General features: G+C 39.5%; 1 protein-coding gene across 1 annotated transcript; it reads left to right on the top strand.

Moving 5' to 3' along the window:
• Positions 1-4,036: 4,036 nt before the first annotated feature.
• On the top strand, positions 4,037-16,576 carry bbs4 (Bardet-Biedl syndrome 4; the record flags this gene model as incomplete). The annotated part of the gene is made up of 16 exons (XM_080438615.1): positions 4,037-4,063; positions 5,502-5,544; positions 7,773-7,852; positions 7,992-8,055; positions 8,294-8,405; positions 8,709-8,781; positions 10,257-10,310; positions 10,405-10,532; positions 11,041-11,095; positions 11,290-11,358; positions 11,856-12,008; positions 12,621-12,792; positions 13,300-13,369; positions 15,145-15,289; positions 15,450-15,654; positions 15,851-16,576. 16 exons carry the CDS (start codon positions 4,037-4,039, stop codon positions 15,988-15,990), a joined length of 1,590 nt encoding a protein of 529 aa, XP_080294741.1. The 3' UTR covers positions 15,991-16,576.
• Between the last annotated feature and the right edge of the window lie 656 nt (positions 16,577-17,232).

The following is a 17,232-nucleotide window of genomic DNA, read 5'->3' as shown; positions in this document are numbered from 1 at the left end:
CATCAAGCTCCACAGTACACACCTTGAACGGCCGGCGAGCAGCACTCACAGAGTGTATAGTAGTCGTGGGTGCAGGGTCAGTAGCTGAGAAAGGCTGCCGTGGGGTGGTGGCCGGGGCAGAACGGCAAACCTTGGAAAAATGGTTTTGTTTACCACAACGTTGGCAACGCTGGCCCCTGGCGGGACAGTTTTGGGCTCTGGAAGCATGTGATGATGAGCCGCAGTTACTGCAGCGCTGACCTGGGGGGCGCTGTCGTCCAGCATAGTTTATGTGGGAAGCGTCCTGGAGAGGATCAGGGCTAGCTGAACGCGATGGGGACTCGACCTGCTGTGCTGTGAGTGCAGGCAGTGGAGATGAGGTGCAAGCCAATTGCCTGGCAAACCCCTCTGCTGTCTCAAGTTGAAAAGCTATTTCCACAGCCTTATGGAGAGTCAGATCATCTGGGGACATTATCAATTTCTCACGAACCTTTGGGTTGTTTGTGTGCTCGGCTAGCTGGTCTCTAATCATTTCGTCCATGCTTCAAACTTGCACAGGCTGGCCAAACCCCTCAGATCGGCCACATATTGGTGAAGTGACTCACCCGCACGTTGTCGGCGCTGGCGAAACAAAATCCTACGGAGGATAACGCTTTGTGGGGCTGCAAAATGTCCAGACAGTAATGTGACACAGTCTGCATATTTTTCGGCGGTCCCAAGAGTGGTGAATATCCGCTGTCCTTCTGTGCCCAGGCAGTGGATTAAGATGGCCCTTTTCCGTGCATCGCTTACGTCCGTGAGTCCCAGAGCCGTGATGTAGGTCTCGAACGACCCCAGCCGGCGAGTCCATGGTACAGGAGGCTCGCCCGGGAACGATAAGAAAGCGGGAGGCGGTGAGAAAGTCATCTCCATCCTCGTCGTCAATGTTATATCCACATAATAAGGCACGCTACTAGAAGGGTGAGCTTTATAGGTCCGTCTTTACTGGGTAACAAACATGTACGCTGGCAACGCACGTTACAAGCCGGTACAACAACAGAGCAGTCACACTTTACGGTCTAGTGTCGTAAACACAACGGTACACTCATACACAACACAACTACTATTACGCTATTGTTATTATTATTATTATTATTATTATTATTATTATTATTATTATTATTACTATTATTATTATTATTATTATTACATTAATGTTGATGTTCTGTCACAGCTCACTGTTGCGCGCACGTTGATTGACGGGTCAGGGTCAGTAATCATCACGTATAGGCCTACTCAGAGACGCTCACATGCTGCAGGTTTCTCAGATGTTTTCTCGTTAATTAACCCACTTGTCACATCTCACATGAATAGTATACGCATCAGACAGACAGACAGACAGACAGACAGACCCAGACCCAATCACACTAACCGATGCGCTTACTTTAATTGTAATATAATAATAATAATTATAATAATCCTACACTTCGCAGATATAAATGATTATATTATGAATCACTAACCAATTCAGACATATTTTATACATACGCTATTTGAAAATAGCAGATAAGCTCACAATAACAGTTGTTGTGAGCTTGTAGATCTGCTATTTGTTGAACAACATGCTGGAGATAGATAGTTTGATAGATAGATAGATAGATAGATAGATATTTAAATAGATTTATAGACAGACAGACAGACAGACAGACAGACAGGCCTTTTTTTCGGTTTAATTTTTTTCATTTTTCTTTTCTGAAACCGCTCCATTAGCGGCGCCAAGGTGGAGCTTAGAGCTTGGGGGTCCATAGCTAAAACCCCCAAAAATGTTAGCCTAGTGGGCTATATATATGTACAATACACGTTGTGTATTATTATGTTACAGCATGCACTTGCGCACGTGGAAAAATCCGGCTTGATATCAATAGAGAAAATGAATTCTAATACATTCTAATAAATTCATGACTGATACCAAATGAAAATATAAACTTGAAAGACCATATAAACATTAAAATTATAAGAATTCAAGTACAATTGCCAGAGATCTGGCCAAATGAAATCTCAACTGTTCTGTTTGAATGCACAAAATATGCTGATATAGAATTATTATGAGTGACCCCTTGGGCCAGGGGGGGGGGGGGGTTCGGGGGGGGTCCCTTTGGGGGGGGGGGGTGTAGGAGTGGGGGGGTTTAGGAATGTGGATTACAGTAAAATTGTAATGACAAATTCCAAGATGAACTCTGCAGCCGCACTGAGGCGCTCCAAGCCGTCAGATATTCCCCGAATGTTGGTACCTGGATTGCCTTTCAATAAAACCATATTTGATGGGCATATGTATCACCTACCTGTTACTGATTTGAGAGAATTTACATTATTGTAATCAGTTCATTATTTCCTGTGTAAACCATGAATAAAACTGAAGTGTGTCATTTGGAGCGAATGGAATGGACTTCAAACGGCCCCGCCTCTGGTCCCGCCTCCGCTCCCCCCCGCCTCCCTGCGAGGTTTCGAGTAGCAGTTTCAGAGTTTCAACACTTATGGCATGCCTCTGCCGCCGCTGCTGCTGTGTGTGCGTGCGCGCGCGCGTGTGTGTGTGTGTGTTCAGAGATTTGAGGAGAATGTGCTGCTGTGTGTGTGACGCTAAATCACAGTTTCAAAATAAAGTTTAACCATTGATTTTTTTTTTCAGTCTTTCAACAATAAAGTTGCTAGTTTCAAAAACGATTCCCATTTAAAAGGTTTCTAACATGGAAAACAAAATAATACCCAAGGAGAACAGTGCCAAAATGCATATTCTGAAAGTGTGTTTGTGACCAATTTGAAACTCTGAAAAGGTGTTGACAAAACACTGTAAAATGTGTTTGCAAGGATTTGAGAAACACTTTCAGCCTATCAACACTTTTTTCAAAGATTCAAAACCAGTTCTCAGTCTTGAAATTATTTTCAAGCCTTTTGAACCCTTTATTTTAAGTCAGGAGTTTACAAGGTTTCACACATGTAAAACAAAATAATACCCAGGGAGAACAGTGCCAAAATGCATATTCTGAAAGTGTGTTTGTGACAAATTTGAAACTCTGAAAATGTGTTGGCGAAACACTGTAAAATATTTGTTCAGAGTTTTGAAAAAAAAATTCGGCCTATCAACACTTTTTTCAGAGATTCAACACTTTTTTCAGAGATTCAACACTTTTTTCAGAGATTCGAAACGAGTTTTCAGTCTTGCAAAAAAGGTTTTCAAGGTTCTGAAACCTTTATTTGAAGTTAGGAGTATTGGCAGTGATCCGATTCCATACTATGATGAAGTAAAATAGCCTTAAAAGCATTGTCTTTAGGTTATAAATTAAATAAGAACTGTCAACTGAATGATGGGGAGTGGACACGTAAACACACTGGCAGAGGGATACTAACACTAATAAATGAATACCAGTGGTGGAAAAAGTACTCACATTTTTTACTTAAGTAAAAGTATCAATACTGTAATGTAGAAATACTCCGGAAAATTGTCCGGAATTCAAAATTTACTGAAGTAAAAGTACAAAAGTATTGGCATCAAAATATACTGAAAGTACCAAAAGTAAATGTGCTCATGCAGAATGTCCCATTTCACAAGTGTTCAAAACTTCAAATGTATAAAATGTATACAAATCTTTTGAAAATAGCAGATCTACAAGCTCACTTGTAGATCAGCTACTTTCAAATGGCCGAAATGTATATAGGGATGAAATGGTCAATGTATGTTTTGCAATAATAATCAGTAAAGTTGTCAAATAATTGTAGTGGAGTAAAAAGTGTAATATTTTGCTTCTTAGATGTAGTGGAGTAGAAGTAAAAGTACTGAAAATTGGAAATACTCAAGTAAAGTAAAACATATCTCAAAATTGTACTTAAGTACAGTACTTAAGTAAATGTACTTGGTTACTGTACAGTACACCACTGGTGAATACAAAAAGTACTGATTATTTTGAAGTCACAATCTCACGTGGCCAGAAGCAGACTTTCTATTGGAGAGACGCGCGTTTTGCCCCTCCTTCCTCTATCGTATCCATGGCAACAGATCCTCGTGTTGTTTTGTCGTCCCAAGATGGCTGAAGAGGAGAAGGCATCGGCGGTGAGTGTGTGATGCATCTGACATTACACACACACCAATATTACACTGTCTGAGGATGGAGGATATTTCTCTGTGCGTTCGCTTTATTAAAGTAGTGCTCATGTTTTTAAGGCTCACTTTGCTACATAGCTGCTGCTAACGCTAACTGAGGTTGTTAAGTAGATTATAGCCTGTCTGTTTATAATCTCCCTCTCCTTCCACTACAGGAGCAGTGGTGGAAAACGTACTCATATTTTTTACTCAAGTAAAAGTATCAATATTGCGACGTAGAAATACTCTGTTACAAGTGAAAGTCCGGAATTAAAACATTACTTGAATAAGATTACAAAAGTATTGGTATCAAAATGTGCTTAAAGTACCAAAAGTATACAGTATTAATTCTGCAGAAGATGTAAGTTGTAAATGTATACAAATCTTTTGAAAATAGCAGATCTACAAGCTCACAATGCGTCACAATGCCACGCATTGTGAGCTTGTAGATCTGCTATTTTCAAATGACCGAAATGTATAGGGCTGGACACTCTGGCTGAAGTGGGTAATGCATGTTTTGTAATAATAATAAAAATCTACAAAAGGTAACTAAAGTTTTCAAATAATTGTAGTGAAGTAAAAGTACAATATTTGCCTCTGAGATGTAGAAGTAGAAGTAAAAGTACAGAAAATTATCCAGTAAAGTTAAGTATCAAACCTATCTATCTGTAATAGTAAAACAAAGCATTGTTCATCAAAGCAGTCAAAATGGTTTTAATATTTGGGGTTTGTATGAAGTGTGTTGCTCATGTTTGTAAACACTGGGTTAAAACCTATAACTCTATGGTTAAAACAGTCATATTTTCCCAGATCAAACCCTTTAAGAATGTATGTAAATATCACTCTGTAGGCTATATGTTCAAAAGAAAACAACCCTGGATTGGGTTAACTAGCTTGTAACAGTAAAACTATAAGCATTGTCTCAAAATAGCAAGACAGAGTCCTTATGATGCAAAGAAAAGTGTTTATGCACCCCTTCAGTAAAGTCCCTCATTCACAAACTACCTCCTATCACTCAAACATGCTTCTACTGACTAGCACTAGATTGCACTAATACACAGTAAAATCCTTAGTGTATCTCTGGGTATCCATGGATACATGGTTACATTTTGTACACCCTTGGAATGCAAAATGAGTAAATTCACACTCAGGATTTTACCGTTTACAGGATGTGCAGAGTGGCTGTTTGACTGGTGTGTGGCTGGTTGTCAAAACTGCTTTTAGTTTTACTCACCATACAATCACAAAAAGAGAGGAACATTGTAGCATGAGGTGAAGACATCATTTGTTGCTGTCTCACCCACTATATATATATATATATATATATATATATATATATATATATATATATATATATAAGTCTTGTCTTTTACATAGGTGTTGATTGTTACATTTGTGTTTATTTCAGCTTCCAGTAGCTACTGAGCCCAAGAAACGGCGGGCCCCTAAAGGTATTGTCCTTCTGCAAGATGTTTTCTTTCTTTATCTCATTCGTTATTTTTTATTATTTTTATTAGCCCATTAGTTTTGTAAGGATTTCTATAACCTTATCAAGAACTGTACACTGAAGCTTAGATATTAGGGCTTAAAGACAACAATATGCTAAATCCTCATATTCATCTTCATCTCCAGTAAACTACATCAGTGGGTTGGGTTTTGTCTCATTGATCCTGCAGAGGGCACCCTAAGCCTTCGTGTTAACCTATGGACAGTTATGAACATTTCCATCAGTACATTTGTGCACAATATGGCATGTCTCTTTGCAGTCCTTCATATATTGAGCTGTAAGGTTTAGTGATGAGTGAAGTCTGTAATTTATTTCCTAAAACAAACTATTAAATAATAAAGTAAATAAAGATATACTGTATATTTTTTATCTTAAAACTGAGCTCAATAAACAACCAAATTAACGGAAATATTTGGCATAATTAAACTGATGTTTTAAAATACACACAAATCATTATATTAGTATAACTAAATATATAATGAAAAGTCATGAAACTTCTTAATATAACTTTAACTATCAACCCTAACCCAGAGAGGACCAAACTATGTCAAAAAGGCATCCAAAATCCCTGTCCAGGCACTCCAGGTGGATTTTATAAGAAAAACATTTTATATATATTTTTATAAATTAATATTCAAGTGCATTTAGTAATGTTATGATATGTAAAGTAATTAAAGGTAGGTAAAGTGATATTTTTTTGTTTAGATAAAAAGTTTCCAAAGGTTCAAGCTCTATATTCTTATAGTAATGATAGCTATAGAGTGTTTGTTCAGTAACAGGGGTCTCCCCATCTCAGCTCTTTAAAAAACAGAAAATGCATTTTCAGGTGGGTGGCCAAATTTCAGCCAATTGGAAGAGCTGAGAACATTTTTATCCTGACTTGAAAATGTATTTTCTGTTTTCTAAAAAGCTGGAGAGACGGGGAGGCTATTAAACACTTATTTTAACACAAAAAAAAGATCACTTACCCTATCTTTAATTGCTTTGTGAGCAAAAAGAGCTGTTATGTGGTTAGTACATTTTGAGTGTTTATTAAATTTGTATTACAGTTTACAGTAAGTTAGAGCCATTATGTTCCTCTTTTTACAGATGTTTGTATGTAAAGGAAAAAGGGAAAGAATCTGTCTTAGCATTAGCCAGATCATTACCAACAATGCAAGAAATCCACCATGTTTGGGATGTAATTTTTCACAGGGCTATATTTGTGAGATTCCATGCTGTGCTTCGTCCTAGCTTTCTATCCCTCTTTTATTGTCGCTAGAATACATGTCACACATGTATCCCTGACTTTTCGACAAATCTGCCTAGCTTTGTATATGTGGACTTTGGAGTGCCACAGAGCCACAGCTGAAACGCGGAGACAAGAATATTATTGCTGTCTCAGCAGGAGGAAAGCGGATTAAGTCACTTCAAATAGGGCCATTCCGAATCTTGATGCGGCAAATATTTGCGAGAACCATGCAGCTTTCTACTCAGCGATGGAGAGGATTTCTGTCAGGGGTTTGGAACATGGTTCCAGCTCTGGTACTGGCTGTGCAACAGTGGAGGCCTGGTCTAAGGGCTGGCAGATAAAAACAGAAAAGAGCTTTAGTGTAAATCACGCTGTATATGTATGCCAAGAGTTAATCAGCAATCTTGTGCAATATTGGTTGCAGACTCAAATCTGCTTCATTTCAAATAGATTCTAGGTCTTTTTTGTCACTTCAGAGAAAAGGTAGTAGGTGCAAGATAACTCAATTTAGGATCATAAAAGCTGACGTCTGAAGTGAAATATAACATCCTGCTAGCAGCTAGACTTATTCTTAGGGTTACTCTGCCCTTCTAAAGCTTTCTTTGTTCTGCTCCTTGCTGAGACTCTTTTCAATACCTCAATACTTATCAGACCTCTGCTCTGTCAGAAGCACCTGATTTGCTAGAGACACGGTTGCCTCGGCAACAAGGAAAATAACTTGCTAATACCTGCACACAAACCTATAGACTGTGAAAGGAAACCGCTTTAGAAGGGCAAAGTAACCCTAAGAGCATGATGCTATATTTCAGTTCAGAGAAGCCAGCTATTAAAATGCCAAATTGAGAGAGTTTTGTTTCCGATAATACAAGATGACTAAGATACAACGTGACTAAACTGGGAAATGTTTCCCAAAATCTCAAAGTCTACTGTCTTTCACCCAGTTCCAGAGCTTCCCATCCTAGAGAGAAGGAACTGGCTGATCCACCTGCACTATATACGCAAAGACTATGAGACCTGTAAGGTGAGAAATCCCCTGTTTGTCCCTGCGTTTCATATGACCTTTCCTTCATACATTTCTTTCTGTATTATATTCTTATTGCAACCAACATCACACTTCCACATAAGAAGTCAAGTCATGTTGCAATTCTTTGTCAAACCAGGCAATCATCAAAGAACAACTGCAGGAGACCCATGGGATGTGTGAATATCCCATATATGTTCAAGGTACATCAACTGTGTTCTTCTAACTGGAGCTGCAGTGCAGCTCTTATATTTAAGAAATGCACCACATAGAGCTGTCTTACACCAAAACCGCGCCTTCAGCATCCAAGCTAGCTAATGCATCATTACCCCTCCAAAATATGCTCTCCAGACCCCTGCTGTGCCTCAGTTTTAATATGTTGGTTTAACTCCACTTCATACAGAGGAAAAGCCCTTCATTTTCTCCTTTGTATTGCCACAGCGCTAATCTTGCGTCTGGAGGGGAAGATCCAACAGAGCCTGGAGCTGTTCCAGAGCTGTGCTATCCTCAATCCCAGCAGCGCTGACAACCTTAAACAAGTGGCAAGATCACTGTGAGTGCACTGTCTGTCCACACAGCCATGGGTGCAGAAACCATCTTTAATCATCTACTGTAACGAGGCCCGGCACACATGAAGAAAAACACAATGATGAAAAGAAAACAGAACGCCAATGATAGCTTTTAGTTTAGTTTAGTTAATGTTGCAAAATGACCCCATTCACCACCACCAATGATTGTGTTTTTCACTGATGCATAAGATGAGTGGAGTTGCCAAATATTCAGCTTGCTATGACTTGGCTTGTTTCATGATTGCCGCATAATAAGCTGACTTAGTGTCTAACTTTCTTCTCCCTAGATTTCTGCTGGGAAAGCACAAGGCGGCAATTGAGGTCTATCATGAAGCTGCGAGGCTCAACGAGAAAGACTGGGTGAGGGAAAGAAATCAATCCTCTATTAGGTTGTGTACAATTTATCTGAGAAAATCAACAAGGCTCCTGGCATCGTGCATTCTAAATGCGGGAGGGAAATTGACCTCCACATGATGCCTATAGAACACAAATGCCTAGGCACACGTTTCTTTTCCCATTTATACAAGAGCTTATCACAAGGAAAAGCGTCAAGGTTTTAACAAGGCCACATTTACGGAGTCCAGATAGCTTTGTAAAACGTAACATTTTTTTTTTATCTGGACACACTGGGGGCTCAGTTGTTGTCAGTCACATAATCACAGCATCCCTCAGACATGCAAAAGAGTCACTTTTCAGCTACAGTCACCTTTTTGAACCCAAATAGGGCAATTGTGTGATACCTGACCCGAAAGAAAACATGTTGTCACCTTTTTCTCCTCTGGGCTGTTTGCATGCCTGATCCCTGTGTTGCATGTTGCACGTGCATCCTCCTCTGTGCCCTAATTAGGGCTGCAACTATCGATTAGTGTGTAGAATAAACAGAAAACATTTAATTTTTTGTATAAATCCATTATTCTGATTAAACACAACAAGCCTTATTTTATACTTTGTTGTATACAACAGTGTTGCACAAAAATAGCGAAAATTGGGTAGTGCTGCTGAGCTTGACTCTCTGCCATTTCTGCCATTAAAATAAATATTTTATTAAAATCTAATATTTTCTATAATAGATCAAATTGATTAACTGTTGCAGCACTAGCCCTAATGTTAAAGAAAGAACTGTCATATGTTTCTTAATCTACACAGTAAATTTTCCAGTTTAACAAATGTTTTCGGGTCCATTTGATTACATATGTACAAATAGATAAAGATAAATTAACACTGAGGATTTTACTGTGTAGTAACAGGTGAGTGTGGGGATAATACCTCCATTCCCACGTACTAGCCTTCTGTCGCTGATATCGCCTGCAGTTCAGAGTGCGTGACAGATATTATTAACATAGCGTGCCAACCTCTTTATCATCTCCGAGACAATGGCAACATTATTCTCCCTAATATTGTGGGTTCTGTGTGCAGTCAGGCATAACCAGGAATGGCAGCTATATGTGTTGAACTGGTCAGACAGGACTTGTGATCACTCATGCAATGGTTAATTACATTGTATGCTATTACTTTATTGTTGATTCAAGATTCAAGAGGGTATTCAGTGTCACTCGCTCATACAGGTACCACAGGCATTGAAAAGCTGGTGTGGCATGTTCCATAAGACTGTGCTAACAGCAGTTGTTTGTGTTGGCACTTGTGTCTTTCCACAGGTTTTGTTAACAAGAATGAAAGTTGATTATGCATAAATGAAGAAGTGGCACCCTTTGAAAAAGGCAACAGAGCCAATACCATAATGCCATAATCTGTAGTCTTATACAGCATGAGTCCCTTTTATATGCAGTCCAAATGAGCCAATGCCTCAGGTATGATTTGACCCTTTCCTACCACAGGAGATCAGCCACAATCTGGGTGTATGCTACTCCTTCCTGAAAGACTTCAAAAATGTGAGTATGCTGAGTTCATCAACATTATATACCCTGTTTAAAGGTCATCATGCCCCAGTGGTTTGACTGCAGTTCTTTCCTGACTCTCCTATAGGCTGAAGAGCATCTAAACATCGCTCTCCAGACGAACAAGCATGACCGGACCTTTATGATACTGGGGAAGGTCCACTTGTTAGCCGGAAATACCGACAAAGCTATTGATGTGTATAAGAGTGCCGTGGAGTAAGTAGAGCGTGAATATGATATGATTAGAAATCTATTTCTTTCTACACAAACATTTATTATTTCAATTCACAGTAGTTATAGTCCCCTGTTGACTTAAGATAATGTAAGAAAGAACCTTAATTGATCCTCATGGGGAAATTCTGGTGTCTGCAGTGCTGTAAATAAAGGAATGTCAGTTACTATCTATATCAGGGTTCATTATGGCACATGGCAGTCTCCTGTTGGGTTTAAATGAATTAATCAAGTACCCAACCCCTGGTGTTGGTTTTAATGAGACATACCACTGAGAGTCTTACACCCTCGTCTATTTCTCTTTTACTCTTCATCCAATTGTCTTCACCATAGTATTGTTCTTTGAGCCATATCCTCTCCCCAACAACTCATAATTAAAACTCCACAGTTATGCTGAATCAAAGCCCAACTGAATAATCAGCAGCTGAATTGCGTTTGATGTAATGACATGCATTGTTAGTCAAATTCTTGTGCTATCTTATGCTCCATTCAGGTTCTCCCCAGAAAATACTGAAGTGCTGACTACTCTGGGTCTGCTGTTTTTACAGGTTTGTTAATTATCATTCTTTTTTGTCACATTGGATTGGTAGTGAAAAGGGATGAGTGAATGAAACATACTGTTTTAGTTGTAGGGGTTGTACAAACTTTAGACATGGCGATGTTTCTGAAAAGAAGCTGTCATGTAGACATAAGCATTTGAACAGGAATTAATGATTTACTCTCCTATTTCTGTTTCTCTCAGCTTGGGAAATACCAAAAAGCCTTTGAACACCTTGGGAACGCTCTCACCTATGATCCAAACAACTACACGGTTAGTGGGTACTTGAACAACCAATAAGCTTCCTTATTCTTGTGGGGAATGTAGTGTAAATCAAAAGAATCTCGGGATCCACATGGAAATGGTGTGGCTCCAATGTGGATCTCGGACTTCATGTGGCCAGCCTTGTGGGCCAGCCTTGTGACGCATAACGCCAAATTTGCGCAAGGTTTCAGTATGATCAGGGTGCCTTTGTCTTCCATTATAAAATTAAAGTTAATATATTACAAATAGTAAAACATGATTTTTTTTAATAATATTAGTGGATGTACTTCTGTTGCCTACTGGCAATGTGCACAAGAAATGTGACGCTGATCTGTCCAGTGGTTTGTGAGATAAGCTCCGAACACACACACAGACAGACAAGACAGAACCTCTTATAGACGGCTAGACTCCTGCAAAGCCATGCCGTGACAATGCAGTCAGTGATGTGATCTGTGAAGTTTCAAAGTGACGTCCTTGCTCCAGTCTAATGTTATATTTACTCCTAGGCCATCCTGGCTGCAGGCAGTATGATGCAGACCCATGGAGACTTTGATGTGGCCATGAACAAGTACCGTGTGGCAGCCTGCGCTGTGCCAGAGAGCCCCCCTCTCTGGAATAACATTGGAATGTGCTTCTTTGGCAAGAAGAAATACGTAGCTGTGAGTAATAGTGTTCACTTCATTCATCTAGGACCCCATGGAAGTGGTCCCATGATAAACATTCAAAGCTGCAGAAAATGCAGCCATCCTCAATCATAGCAGTATGCCAGAGAAACGCCACCAAAGACACTTCCCTAACTTCAGCATTATTTGTCATATGGCTGTCTTATGGCTGAACCTGAACTGAAATTAACCGAAAATATATCAAAACCGATATCTAGAATCAATAACCAATAAAGTTTTTGTTTTTTAATTATAATTAATTAATTATAATTAATTTCTTATATCAACAAATCAAAATAAAGAAATTCTAAAAAATATATAATCGACTGAATTAATTAGTCTGATTAACCACTTAACCCTGTATTATACTTCATTGTACAATAGTGGTGTACAAAAATAGCCCATCTAAAAGCTCACAAAGCGTTGCATCGCAACACATTGTGTGCTGTAGATTTTTTTTTTGCTATAAGTGACTAAGCGTTCAGTAATCATAATCGAGGCAGAAGTTTGAAATAATCGTGATATTGATTATATTGTGGATGTGGACCATAACATGTATTATTGACCTAGCTGACAGACTGGTCCCTCTTATCTCCCTTCCCCTCACAGGCCATCAGCTGCCTGAAGCGGGCTCACTACCTATCTCCATTTGACTGGAAAATTCTGTTCAATCTGGGTCTGGTGCATTTGACCATGCAACAATATGCTTCAGCCTTCCACTTCCTCAGTGCAGCCATCAACCTCAATCCACGCATGGGAGAGATGTACATGTTGCTGGCAGGTACCGACGTATCTAGACATGGAGCCAATTGAACACAACTATCAGAACAGATTAATTATGGATTTAAAACAACAACAATAACAAACTCTAGTCATATGACCTATTTGACTAACATATTGTTACATGACAAATGGATTGGCACACGTTTTTGTCTTTAATTTACATTTACACATTAGCACGCATTATATGACCATGAGCCTTTGTCGAAACCAAATGTTATAATATTAAACCAGAGCTTAACCAGGGTTTTGGTGCAACTTCACCCACTAGCAAGCTGCATAAAAAAAGTCAGAACTACCTCATGTCCACTATGCACCACCTCCCAAATCAGTTTGCTGATATACAGTATGGATGTTCTCAGCTAACATGTTGTTTTACTGTGTGCTCACAGTGTACACTCTGACTGCAAACAAAATGCTATGTTAAACACACCTCTGATTTTGGCTTTGATAGAAATGATTCAGTTTAAGTTTATTTCAATTCCTGTCTTGCACTCACTCTCACCAGTTGCCTTGACCAATCTGGATGATGTAGAGAATGCCACCAGATCCTATGAACAAGCAGTGGCTCTGGACAAGTGAGTCTCTTCCATTTGACCTTGAATTTGTTTTTAAAGATCTTTAATCTTGGGTCACTTTCACACCTGACATTAACACATAAGCTGCCATGGACGCAGATCTGCGTCCTATTAAATAAAACCGTGGGCTGTCAGAATAATCTAGAACGCAGATCTGCGTCCTAATGTTTAATTTGGTTAATAGACGATCACTCTGTTTTATTTACATTCCGAGATCAGTTTCGTTTTCCACTCACCTCCGCTTCACCCGGAAGCAATTTCAGCGATTTCTGTTTCCGGTTTCCGGTTTCAGCTTGAAAAATGCGCTCTTTAGGCCAAGACACGGTTTTTCACACGGTATAAAAAAACGAACGGAGAGCTCCACTTCGATTGTCGAAAACGTCACATCCGGTTATGACGTATTGACTGTTTGAGCCTGTTTGGGGGGGGGGGGGGGGGGGGCGAGCGAGTCAGCGAGTGATCGAGGTGTCAATTTGCAGCTCTCTGCTGGTCGATCTGTCGTATGTGTTTAAAACCGCAGACAGACAAACTCAAATGAATTTAAATAACAAAATAACAAAACAAAAAAACACCAAATCGCTGGCAAGGGGGTGAGTACATTATGAATAAACTCTGGCAGTCAATGTGTTAAAATTCATATTGGTGGTTCACATTGTAATTGGATAGAACTTGACCACATTTAAACCTAGATATAATGGACTGAAGACCCAGACACATTAGGCTACTACCTTCGCTAGTAAGGACAGTCTGTATTTGCTAATACGTTGAGAAAGTAACTACATGCCAAATGCAGATTACAATTAATGCCACTCATTTTGAGTACTGTTTCATCTTCCTGAATGTTTGAAAGGCCTGTCTACCCCAGCCAATTTGTGAGAGAAAGAAGGAGAGGCAGAGAAAGGGAGAGAAGGAGGGAGGAAAAAGAGAGTCAGGTCTGCGAAGGCCTCTTCCTCACAAATAGACAATGTGTCACTTTCAACTGATAATTCAAGTAAATGTTTGCTACGCCGCAGGTTGTACCACTGCCAAGTTTAAGGTTACACACGCATGTGTGACATTAAAAATGAATGAAAATGAGAGTGCAGTAGGAGAGCGGTAATAAATAGAAAACAAGACCAAAGGAGACCTGGTTCTGCCAGACCCAGAAGGAACAAATTCCTAGTAGGCAACACACCTACAAACCACTTTATAAGTTAAAAGTATAAATCCTTTTAGGCATTTTGTGTGTGTGTAGCATTTTGTGTATAGGGGTATTTGGTTGTAGAGACCAGCAAACCTTCCGTCTGATTACATTCACCTGTCCCTTGTTGCCCCTGGTGGTTGAAATCTGAAGTGTTCCTGAATGGCTGGGGAGGAAAAGAGGGACAGACCGACCGACCGACAGACAAAGCCTCCTGTAGGCCGACCCCCTGGGGCTGGCAAAAATGTTTCATTGTTTGTATATATGCTGGATGTAGGGAAAACTTTTCACATAATTCCTTCCCTGGTATAAGAAAACAGTTTACTCAAATGTGCACACGCATGCATCATGTTTTTTGATGCATGTATGCAAAATTACTTGCATGGCATTCTATGTCTTGTGAAGGAAAGAGCAGTTCTATTTCCATTTGGACACTGGAGTGTTATTTTGACGCAAGGCATGAATATCCTTAATAAATCATACCAAGCCACCCAGATACTGCATGTGTATTATTTAATGTCAGGTGTAAGGAGGCCTCAGAGGTTATTATGAATTATTGATTCTCTTCGTTGGACTGGCTGACTTTGTCTTACAGGTCCAATCCACTGGTCAACCTGAACTTTGCCATCCTGCTCTACAACCACGGGGATAAGAAAAGAGCCCTGGAACAGTATCAGGAGATGGAGAGCAAAGTCAACATTCTCAGAGACTCTAGTAGCAATGAGGAGTTTGATTCTGAGGTACTGTAGATCCAAACGTTTATGTCAGATTCTTCACATGTAAAGTCACGTGTCCACCTGATGAGAGGCGTGTATAATGTTGTTGTTGACAGTCCATTGTTTCATCCAGCCTTTTAGAAGTTGGTTCTTAATCTTGACTCCGGCTGTTTTTCACTGACAGCTGATAGATATGGCTCAGAAGATGGGGGCTGCCCTGCAGGTGGCAGAGAGTCTGGTGTGGAATAAACCAGCCAAGGATTCCAAGTCAAAACCACATTCAGCAGCTGTCACCAAAACTCCTGGTGCCCCCCTTGGGTCCAATCAGGCCCTGGGCCAGGCCATGTCTTCTGCTGCAAGCTACAACAAGAACATCCAGTTACCAAAAGGTGCAGGGTATTCTATGATAACATCTGTATCTGTTAGCTACACAGTACTATTTTAACTGATCAACACAATATAATTTCTCTATCAAAGACTGGAATGTTGCTGGAAATTTGTTTTGCAGACACAATCGGTGTCAATCGGTGTCTTTATTATCATGTAAAATGTCCCAACTCCAACCCTAATGTTTCTGTCTTAAAGGAACCCTATCTTTACCCCTCGAGCCAGAGCCTGATGTAGATGGTCCCAGTGAGGCCCCCTTCTCACCTGAACCTAAGGAGTCGGACACACCCAAACCCAAAGCCTCTAGGAGTAAGTCTAAGATGGAAGAAGTGAATTAGTTGTAAACCTATCAATGTGACAGTTTTGCCAATGCATCACTCTCACACCATCGAAGCAAAGGAAAAGTAATCCAGTTCTTCTGATTTTCTAGCTCACTGAATTATGAGTTTCAATTATGAAGCCTTGAGGTGCGGGCTTTCATTTTAGATCGATGTTGCACTGCAGTTTAATATCTTACACTAGATTTTATGGCAGACAGAATGGCGCAGGGGTTCATGAATGTGTCATTGATTATCAAGGACAGTTTGAAAAGCTGAAAAGATCCTCTTGCATATATATGAATATGATATGATATCATTCTCCTATGATATGATAATATGAATATAGATGTTTATTACTTTTTGAACCAAAGCTGTGTTGTTGCTGCTTTTCAATTACGTTCCCCCATGAAAATATGACAATCACTGATAACCTCTAAGCACAGGGATGGTTTTTAAAGTTGTTTCATTAGAGGCAACCTTACATTTGTTTGTATAATTGTTTGAGAATTGTTGAATGTAAATAGTGGTGCTTACTTTGCGCTCTTATATGTAGATAAGTGTTATGAGGTATGTAATTATTATGATGAAATAAAGGGTCATTGTATATGAAGGCAGTCACTTCAGACTTCACACTTATTTTAAACTATAATGTTTACTACAATAAAGTGTATTCAAGAATTGAAGAATTACATTGTGACCATGGTAAAGGGTTATATATGTAAATGACCTATGGTCGTTACGATTAAATATTCATTAATCAAGAATATTTAGTCAAATAGGTTCTGGTGACAGATTTTTAGGGGCATATTTGAATACGTTGATGTGACAAAGGACACTGATGCTAACAACCAGTATAGTTGTCAAAAGCTTTGTTCATAGTTGACAGTCTTGTTGTTCTCGTTGACAGCAGTCGTTAGCTGTGGCTTAATATTACAAGCAAGAGTTCCCCAAAAATGTTTTGTTGAACGCACCTCCGGTAATGGAGTGGACTTCTGTCATGAATGACTTTTGCTTTCGACAAAGGCTAAAATAGCTCACAAGAAAGAAAGACCATGGTCATTTAGGTTAAATGCAGCTTTTCAGTGATTCATATGACTAAATCGGTAACTGATTAGTTTGTCTGGCCTACTATTAAAAAGAGTTTGTTCCAGTTTGAGGAAAGTGCATTTGATGTAATTTCCTTTGAGTGCCTAATTACAGAATTTGAATTTGAGAACTAAATTGCGCTCAAAGAGGTCATTAAGAGGAGGTTGAATAACA

This window comes from Gymnoscopelus braueri (assembly GCF_963280865.1).
Source record: "Gymnoscopelus braueri genome assembly, chromosome: 1".
Taxonomy (NCBI): domain Eukaryota; kingdom Metazoa; phylum Chordata; class Actinopteri; order Myctophiformes; family Myctophidae; genus Gymnoscopelus; species Gymnoscopelus braueri.
Note: the sequence above shows the minus strand (reverse complement) of the source record. Positions and strands in the feature narration are given on the sequence as shown.